We start from the raw sequence: 10552 nt of genomic DNA, 5'->3' as shown, positions 1-10552 counted from the left end.
AATTTTATGTTCATATTTGACCAGTCATTGTTTGTTATTTCTCTCATGCTGCTTCATTTCAAATGTTTCCTTGTACTTACTTTTTTTCAAACCATTTAATTTCATGCCTATATAATTGTCTGTTTCCTTGTCTGAATGTTATAACTACAGTATAATTACAATGCAATTTAATTGTAGCTGACGTACTGTACCTGTGTTTTGAAATGTATCTAAAAAAGAAAACAAAATAGCCTTGAAATCTACATGTAACATGCATCTAATACATATTATATTTGAATATTTGAAGCAGCTGCACATACCATGAGCTCATTCTACCTAATTGCATTGTTCTAGGAGTCAAACATTTTCTATTTAGGTACATATTACACTAAAGAGATCCTGCCAATAAACGATCCTTTCTCTAGTCTGCAAAGTACCTCACAGAGATTTATGAATCAAGGAACACTGATAATTGTGTTAGGTTTTATCATTTTCTTTCCTGTTACAAATCTTGATTAGTATTAAAGCGATCTAGTACTTCAAATTGAACAATTCACAACATGCACTGCAATTAAACAAATGAGCCTAGGCTATAAAATCAATTTCCTTTCATAGTATTAGAATTTGCAACACTTACTGACTTCCTTCTTATATCTCTTGATTCTTCACCAGCTTTTATCTTTGTACCCCTGTCCACTCAATTGGATTTCAATAAGCCAGTCAGAGGTTCATGTCCCCATGGTAGCATCCATCACTTGCACCCATGTGCTGCCACTCATATACTGTAAGTACTACTGTGCTAGAAAATATGAAGAAACAATGCTATGGAACCAGTTCTCATCGACATGAAGTAAAGTTTAATTGAGGTTATATACATTTATGCACTACTGCCAACAAGCTACAGAAAGAGCCTGATTTACAAGATTATCCCTCATTTGATAGATATTTGACCAATTGACAGTCCAAGAGGTGATTGGGTACCAGACAGCAATAGTATAATATAGTATAGTATTGTTTTGGCAAAATATCCGCACATTAACAAGCAAACAGATAAGCAAGGCATTTGCTGTGATTTGTATTTGTCACTTCCAACTTAAATTACGTTATCACGATAGCTCATTTTAGGAACTTTTTTTTTACATCAATTTAATAAGTCTCCTAAAAGAAAGGAAATGGCAATGCATTTTAAAATTGCCAAATCTCACTCCAATTTTTTATTTTTTTTAATCTCACTAATTTTGATGTCCTGGCCTTGCCATCTCTGACAAGGTTCCTCTGTTAGAGCAGTTTGATTAAATTCCTATATTATATAATGACAGGTATATTATTAAAACAGACCTGTACAGAAATGATGAAATCATAGGTTTACACATATCCTGTATGCACGCAGTAAAGACTGGTGTCACGTGGCCGGATTTTCCAAGGCTGATTACGCCCTTGAGCTAAGGGTTGCGAAACTGTACACACCTCTAATTTGGAAGGACAGCCTTCACACGAAAGCCTTGTCAAAAGAATGATGATGATAAATAGAACTTCCGTTGCTAGAATGCAAAACATAGCAACAAGGCTTGTGTGCATTCGTGTTTGTATGTTGACCAATTTTGGTAAGAACATAATGTCGAATAAACATTCTCTGTTAAGCCGGCTTGTGATTCCATGCCATGGGATTACTGCATAATAAAAATCAAGTACTAGCACTTACCCAAATATTAAGTTTCTCTTTTGCAGTGTTTGGAAGCCTGAGCCTGCTGTTGTCACGCTGCTATGGAGACGGTATCCATGTACACAGTTATGTTTACAGAAAGTTTTAATGTTTTAAATATCACAAACTTGCAAGGAACAAAGAGTTATTGGCTGAAATCCATCTGCAGACATATTTGTTGCATCACAGAACTGCTGTTTCTTATCCATGCCTTTTATTTATGTCCAGCCCTGTTCTACTAACCTTATTTGTACTGCCATTTTGAAATAACTAGCAACCAGCCTGCAGTGTGATAATAACTGGAACATTAAAGCTGGAATGTTAAAGCTTGTTTTTAAATAAGCAATGCTAAAGTTGCTGTTTGCACTGCTGCCTTTGCCTCTCACACCCACCCGTTTGTACTGACTAGAATGAAAGACTGGAATTAAAATTGAAATCCATTTTCACTGCTTCTTGTTGCTATTATAAAAGTTTACCACAGAAGTTTTGCACTGATTTTTACAGTTTTACCATGCTTTTCCTATGGGTATAGTACACATTTACCATAGTTTACCCTGGTTTGCTGTGTTTAATAATGTGTTTTATGAAACCGGGCAGAGGCTGGGCGCATACTGGCGACCCCGCGCACCACAAACGAGTGTCTTAACCAGAATGCCGGGCTCGGCTGCCTTTGTAATTTTACAGTTTTTAACCTCATCTTATCTCACCTACAGGTGACAGAATCCGTAACAGTGGTGTATCTCACAACACTGCCCGTTACATTTACCATACCTTGCTATTCTTTACCATGCTTTCACTATGGTTTATTACACTTTGCTATGCTGTTAATATGGGCAGTTTTTATGAGGGTGCTTAGTTCAGTTTTTTTTTAATGTTGAACTTTAATAGAGGCCACCTATGCAGTGTGTTACACAGTGTCTCTTTTTGTGTCATTCAGTTTCAGTAGGGAGTGAGGCACAGCAGGATTTCATATATAGCCAGGAGATACCTAATATGTAAGTTTAGTCACACCATACTTTACCATGTTTGTACTTTACCTAACTGCACGCACTTTTGCAGTAAACTTCATAATGGTCATCATGTAATAATAAAGCAACAACACATTCTGCCAATGAGAGAGTACTGTATTGTACAAAGTGTGTTAGAGGTTACTAGAAACCTGAATTGTGCCTGAAGACCTGTAGCACAACAACATGGAGTGCAGAGAGGAAGTGCTCTATTGTCCAGTGTTGTCTGCTTCCTGCAGAAAGTAATCTCTTTTAAACAATAGTAAATAATGTATACTGTCAATAAACTGGATGATTTTCAGATTTATGACATTTGGTTCTGGACAGAGACTTTACAGATCCACACATTTTACATAACTCTAATGAAGACACCTAGTTTCTTAGTTTTGCCTTAGAATTTATGATCAACTGTTCGGTCATGAATGATTTACCTACGTCATTGCAAGTTCCACTTAACACCAGAAGAAAAATATGAAGGCACTACAACAAACGTTCATCTGTTCTTACAGTTTTACCTCATTATCTCACTAAACCTCTGCCAACTAGCCTCCTGCACTGTGCAACATTTGTATTTTTGATGAACTATCCACACTCACACTTTTCCATGCAGAATACAAGATCTGCAATTGTTTTCAATGGTAAAAAAATTGGCCTCATTGGTCAGGTAAGCAAAATCAAACATGCCCCACAGCTTTTCAGCATCTCTGACCCAGTGAGGGTTAACCCTTACTGGTCTACCATGGGAGGATGAGCCACTCTGCTAACAATGTCATGCCAGCACCCTCATTTGCATCTATTTGCATATTTCTAAGAATTACAACTTAGCAACATTAACTACTACATGTAGAAAGTTCATATTACCACTGTTAATTGAATTGCATTATCCAGCCTCTATCCATTCAGGAAGGTATATTGCTCTTAAGACTGCCTCGTTTAACAATGCAGTTAAACGAGACAGTCTTCCCAGCGACAGCAAGTGGAAGTGACAGCAGTGGGAGAAGTACAGGCGTGGAAAAGTGCAGAGCAGTTTAGAAGCAGTTTAGAAGCAGTTTGAAAGCAGGTTGACAGTTGCAGAAGAAAGTAAACTTAAAAAAAAAAACCCTCAACATGGTCTTCAAGCCAGTAATCTGTGACACCTGCTTGATGTGGGAAATCCGAGAAAACCCAGCAGAGCTAAACCAAGTGTGCGTAAAGTGCCGCGCGATCCAGGACTTGCATAAACTAGTAAGTATGCTAGAAATGGAGCTGGAAGAAGTGCGACAGCAACAGGATCTTGAGGAACTGGCACACCCACAATTCATGGAAGTCTGCATCACCCCTAACAGACTGAAAGCCACCAGGGAGATAGAAGGTCAGAACAGCTGGGTTCAGGTAGGCAGAAGCAGGGGAAAAAAGAAACTTTGTCAAACACAACCACCAGAAATCAAAACAACCAACAAATTTGAGTCACTTCAGAATTTTGAGGAGCAGAACCAACAACAAGAGAACGAAAAAAAAAACTTCCAGGACCCTATTGACAGTGGTGACCAGACAGCAAAAAGAAGGGAGGTCATGATTGTTGGGGACTCCATATTGAGAAACACAGCAAGTTCAATTCGCAGTTTGGACCCCCTTACTACAACAGTGTGCTGCCTTCCGGGAGCCTCGGTCAAGCACATCACTGAAAACGTGGACAGGCTCCTAGAACGAACAGGAGACGACCCAGTAGTAGTCGTCCACATCGGTACAAACAACATGGGAAGAGACAGACCAAAATCCCTGCAAAACAAATTCAGAGAGCTAGGAAGGAAATTAAAAGAGAAAAACAAAACTGTGGTATTTTCTGGTATACTACCGGCACCTTGCAAAGGACCATATGGACAGCTGGAAATAATTAATCAAAACGCATGGCTGAAGACATGGTGCACACGGGAAGGCTTCACCTATCTTGATCATTGGACCACATTCTACAACGAGGACTATCTGTATAGACGGGACGGACTGCACTTAAATAACAAGGGAACCAGTCTACTTGGAGAACAGATCCTCGAGCAGGTTCAGAAGCATTTAAACTAGAAAGGAAGGGGGGAGAAATCAACAAAAAAACAGAAGGGAGACCGCATCAAAACAAGGACAACAACTCAGGTAAGACAACCATTAAATGTATTTATCTAAATGCTAGAAGTATCAAAAACAAAATTCTAGAACTTGAAGCTACTGCACTAACAAGTAACTATGATGTGATAGGTGTTACAGAAACTTGGTTGTCTGAGAGTGATGGGGACGAATATAATATTTGTGGGTATACACTGTATAGGAAAGACAGGCTGGACAGAAGAGGAGGAGGGGTAGCGCTATACATAAGAAACAGCCTTGAAGTCCAGGGGTTAAACCTGGACAAAGAAAATAAAACCGAATCAATATGGGTCAGAATAACAGACAAAAATTCAAAGGGCGTAATAATAGCAGCATGCTATAGACCACCAGATTCAGACAGTGAGCAAAATAATCTGTTATACAATGACATTAGAAATGCATGTAGCAAAGGAGAAGCCATACTAATGGGGGATTTCAACTTCCCCCATATAAAATGGGAAAACCCAGTGGATAGCACAAAGGATGAAATAGAAATGGTGGAAATGACAAATGACTGCTTCCTAACACAATTTGTCAAGGCACCGACTAGAGGGGAGGCATGCCTTGATTTAGTCTTTTCAAATAACGAAGACAGAATAACTAAAACAGAGGTCAGAGAACCACTGGCAAACTCAGACCACAACATGGTCTCATTTGAAGTGTTTTTTAAAACCCCAAAAGTAAAGGCTAAAGCTAAGGTTTACAATTTTAGAAAAGCAAACTATGAAGGTGTGAAACAGAGACTAACAGAAGTAGACTGGAGTAAAATAGAGAAAACACCCACAGAAGAAGGATGGTGGTTCTTCAAAAATGTAGTACTAGAGGCGCAAAACAATTACATCCCTAAAGTAGACAAATCTAAATGTAAAACTAAATGGCCAAAATGGTTTAATAGATCAATTAAAAAAAATATTCAGCGAAAAAAGACACTTTACAGAGCATTAAAAAAGGACCAAAAAGAAAGTACACAGAAAGAGTACACGGAACTGCAAATGCAAGTCAAAAAGGAAGTTAGAAAGGCCAAGAGAGAAATAAAAATGAACATTGCTAAGGGGGCTAAAACCAATTCCAAAATGTTTTTCCAATATTACAACAGCAAGAGAACATTCAAAGAGGAGGTTAAATGTTTAAGAGATACAAATGGCAAAATCGTAGATGAAGAAAAAAAATAGCAAATATATTAAATGATTACTTTTCACAAGTTTTTACAAAGGAAGATACGGACAACATGCCCCATATGTCATCCAGTTCCTATCCAGTTTTAAATAACTTTAGCATAACCGAGGCAGAAGTGTTAAAAGGACTAGGAGCTCTTAAAATAAACAAATCCCCTGGGCCGGATGAGATCCTCCCAATAGTACTCAAAGAAATGAAAGAAGTTATTTACAAACCGTTAACCAAGATCATGCAGCAGTCTCTTGACACAGGGGTGGTACCGACAGACTGGAAAATTGCAAACGTAATACCGATCCACAAAAAGGGAAACAAAACTGAACCAGGTAACTACAGACCAGTAAGCCTGACTTCTATTATATGCAAACTTATGGAAACTATAATAAGATCCAAAATGGAAAATTACCTATATGGTAACAGGGTCCTGGGAGACAGTCAACATGGTTTTAGGAAAGGGAGATCATGTCTAACTAACTTGCTTGATTTTTTTGAGGATGCAACATCGATAATGGATAATTGCAAAGCATATGACATGGTTTATTTAGATTTCCAGAAAGCTTTTGACAAAGTTCCGCGCAAAAGATTAATTCTCAAACTGAACGCAGTAAAGTACTGATTAGAGGAGAAACCTCAGAATGGAGTGTGGTAACCAGTGGTGTACCACAGGGATCAATATTAGGTCCTCTGCTATTCCTAATCTACATTAATGATTTAGATTCTGGTATAGTATACGACACAAAAATAGATGGAGTGGCAAACACTGTTGCAGCAGCAATGGTCATTCAAAATGATCTAGACAAGATTCAAAACTGGGCATACACATGGCAAATGACATTTAATAGAGAAAAGTGTAAGGTACTGCACACAGGAAATAAAAATGTACATTATAAATACCATATGGGAGATACTGAAATTGGAGAAGGAATCTATGAAAAAGACCTAGGAGTTTTTGTTGGCTCAGAAATGTCTTCATCTAGACAATGTGGGGAAGCTATAAAAAAGGCTAACAAGATGCTTGGATACATTGTGAAAAGTGTTGAATTTAAATCAAGGGAAGTAATGTTAAAACTGTACAATGCACTAGTAAGACCTCATCTTGAATATTGTGTTCAGTTCTTGTCACCTCGCTATAAAAAAGATATTGCTGCTCTAGAAAGAGTGCAAAGAAGAGCGACCAGAATTATTCCAGGCTTAAAAGGCATGTCATATGCAGACAGGCTAAAAGAATTGAATCTGTTCAGTCTTGAACAAAGAAGACTATGCGGTGACCTAATTCAAGCATTCAAAATTCTAAAAGGTATTGACAATGTTGACCCAAGGGACTTTTTTGACCAGGGGTCACAAATGGAGATTAGACAAAGGGGCATTCAGAACAGAAAATAGGAGGAACTTTTTTACAGAGAATTGTGAGGGTCTGGAATCAACTCCCCAGTAATGTTGTTGAAGCTGACACTCTGGAATCCTTCAAGAAGTTGCTTGATGAGATTCTGGGATCAATAAGCTACTAACAGCCAAACGAGCAAGATGGGCCGAATGGCTTCCTCTCGTTTGTAAACTTTCTTATGTTCTTATGTTCTTAAGTATTAATTGGTTCATAATATAAACCAACAAACAATATTGGCTCTTATGTTATGCTGTTCCTTCTTGTTCCGGATGAATTAATATTAGACAGCACATCATAGAGGACCCTTGGTGAATCTACTACGGTAAACAGTGGTGCTATATATTGTAGGTAATTTACTTTGAACCTCTGAGTACTAAGGTCACTCTTTTCCTCTAAAAGTTTACGAGGAGTTCTTTGATAGATTTTTGTCTTAATAAGCATGTTAAACACCAGGAAGGCCTAATTACTAAAACAAATACAGTATTTGGATATGTTTTTTGAAGTTGAAGCTATACCAGCAAATACATTAATATAAAGACAATTATACATATACAAATTATAACATGATATTACCACTATTGAATCAGGAACACAACAAATCACCACAAAACCGGAAATTAAGTTTTTATTTTTATTTTTGATTTACATTATAAGTTTTTGTTTTGCATTATTACATTTCTACAGACAGGCCTCTATGCATTCTGCATCTAATAGCAATCATTTATTTGTTCATAACCCATGAATTTACTATGGTTTACCCGTATGTGATGGTGTTACTGTAAGGTAGAGATAATTATGTTCTTTGGAAGATGGGTTGAGTAAAAGTATATAAAAAAAAAAAAGCCAGTTAAATACATATCCCTCCCAAGGATAGAAACACAATGCCAATTTCAGTACAATGTCTTACAACACATAATGTAGAACAGCATCTCCTTATGTGAAGGAATAATGCCAAATTTAATCACAAGTGGATAAGTGGTTCTTAAGAGCTATACATAACAATAATAAAACCATGTATTACTTTAGTAATAATTTGTGTAACTGCCAATGGCTTCTGAAAATGATAAAAAAATATTCAGCTATCAACAATCCATTCTAATGTATTTCTACACTGGAGCCTTGATGCTGTGTGTCACTTGAGGTCATCATTAACTTTAAACATTGAATGGAACACTATTAATGAGCTCCTTCTAAGAAAATAACATAGAATGGTTCTATCAGTAGGGACAGCAGCTTGCCAATGAGTGTCCAGCCTTGTCGTGCCACACTTTTTCACTCAGTGCTGCTATGGTATAGTACAGTATGTGGGGGACAGGAAAATCAATGGTGCAAAACAGGGACAGCACAAACATACTCGACTCACTCACAAATCAAAGATGTAAACCCATACTGAGATCAGATCATCAGGTCTATATAAAACTGCTGATTGTCGAAGAATCTCCTGAAAAAAAGTATATCAAAAGATAGCTGCTTTAAGAAAATGTGTATCTTTGGGTAGAGATGTATCTCCTCTTCTAACAAAATTTCAAATGATTGTGGTAGCAACTACAAAGCTCATAACCAGCTAGCTTATTGAGTTCTTAAGACCAGTATCTGTTGTACTGATCATCTTCTTATCTTCAGTATAACTGTGGCTAGAATGAGGAAGAAGGTGCTCCAAGCCAACGTGATGGCAAAGCCTCTCCAAACCATCACATGTGTTAAACCCCAACCTAAAAAGTAGAAATTGGATACATGCATTACAGTTAGATTGATACAGTTTTACTACAGTGCGCTAGTTTAAACAGTATCAGAGGCGGTAATGTAAGATATTGTATCAATGTCAAGATCTGTCAGGACAACTTGGAAGGTCAATAGGAAAGAAAAAGGATCAGGAGAAACCTGGACAGGGTCAAGTTGTTTTTATTAGGAATAGAGAAGCACACAATTGGGACCCAGGCAGAGGCGGCCTACTCTCAGTTACTATGCCAGAGCACTTTCCCAAGCCAATCCACCAAATTTATATCCCCACCTAATGCTAATGTCACTGAAAGACAGGATTCCAACTCAATCAAAGCCCACCTCATCCACAGCAACCCCAGCCTAGTAACAGTTAAATAACACTATGTAACACAGTTTTTGTTCCTGGGTAGTAAGTGTTATTTCCTAATTGCTTATGCCTCATAAGCAATTAGGAAATAACACTTACTTCCCAGGAACAAAAATAAATAAATAATTGTTACACGGTGTAATCCAATAACAGACCATTTTAGCAGACCAGTACCCAATCAATGTGACCTTGCAAGTCTGGCAACCTAGTCCCCAGTTGGAAACTTGCCACAGTTGTCCATATGCACAACTGTGAACACTATTGGGGTACTTTCCACCTGACACACTCCAATATTATCATATATTATGACCTGACTTTTAAGATCCTGCTTTCCATCTAGCTAACCAGCTTAGACTACATGTACTCTCTGGTGGTACAAAGCATTTGGTATTTTGTATGTTTTCAACAGCAGAAAAATGTCGTTTCTGACACTTTTAAAACTTATGAGTTGTATAATAATATATAACGACAATAATACAATATTACAATGACAATATACATGTGTGTGTGTGTGTGTGTGTGTGTATATATATATATATATATATATATATATAATGATATATATATATATTATATATATATAAAATGGAGAGATAATAAATATTTAGGTACTATTCACATAATAACAGCGCTATCACCATTTGTAGTGGGCACTTTAAACCATCTTATTTAATTATTAATACAACTGCACATCAGTACCAATAAAACAGAGCAGTGAAAATTACTTAAATATTTAAATATTGAGAGTAGGATTAAATAATTAACATGGTGTTTTGCATTAGAATGGGTGGTGCATGCTTATCCATATCAAATTTGTCATAAAACATGAAGTTTGTTTTATTAATAGATCACAAAGACTGACTTGTAATCTATACAGTAGGTCCTTTCTTTTTTTCAAAGTTTTGCACATGCAAGCAGTTTGAAGTGAAGAATCAACATACTGTACCTCTAGACATGATGCAGCGCAGGGACTCTGCAGCGTAGGTTTGGGGTAAAGCCATGCTCAAGTACCTCAGAGGGTAAGGTATGCATTCTATGGGCCAGATAATACCTGAAGGAAAACAAGTGTATAAAGTAGTTCAGGGTCAGAGGTTTGGTGTGGA

General features: G+C 37.2%; 1 protein-coding gene across 2 annotated transcripts in view; it reads right to left on the bottom strand.

The window, feature by feature from the left end:
• Positions 1-7670: 7670 nt before the first annotated feature.
• abch1 (ATP-binding cassette, sub-family H, member 1) overlaps positions 7671-10552 on the bottom strand; it is a 37985-nt gene continuing 35103 nt past the window's right edge. For both annotated transcript variants that reach the window (XM_041252971.1, XM_041252972.1), the window contains exons 19-20: positions 10396-10500; positions 7671-9072 (exon numbers count right to left, since the gene is read on the bottom strand). In XM_041252971.1, coding sequence (XP_041108905.1) covers positions 8966-9072; positions 10396-10500 — 212 coding nt within the window. In that variant the 3' untranslated portion in view covers positions 7671-8965. The remainder of the gene's footprint in view (positions 9073-10395; positions 10501-10552) is intronic.

This window comes from Polyodon spathula, chromosome 6 (assembly GCF_017654505.1).
Source record: "Polyodon spathula isolate WHYD16114869_AA chromosome 6, ASM1765450v1, whole genome shotgun sequence".
Taxonomy (NCBI): Eukaryota; Metazoa; Chordata; class Actinopteri; order Acipenseriformes; family Polyodontidae; genus Polyodon; species Polyodon spathula.
The sequence above is the reverse complement of the archived record's forward strand: the minus strand, read 5'-3'. Positions and strand labels throughout refer to the sequence as shown.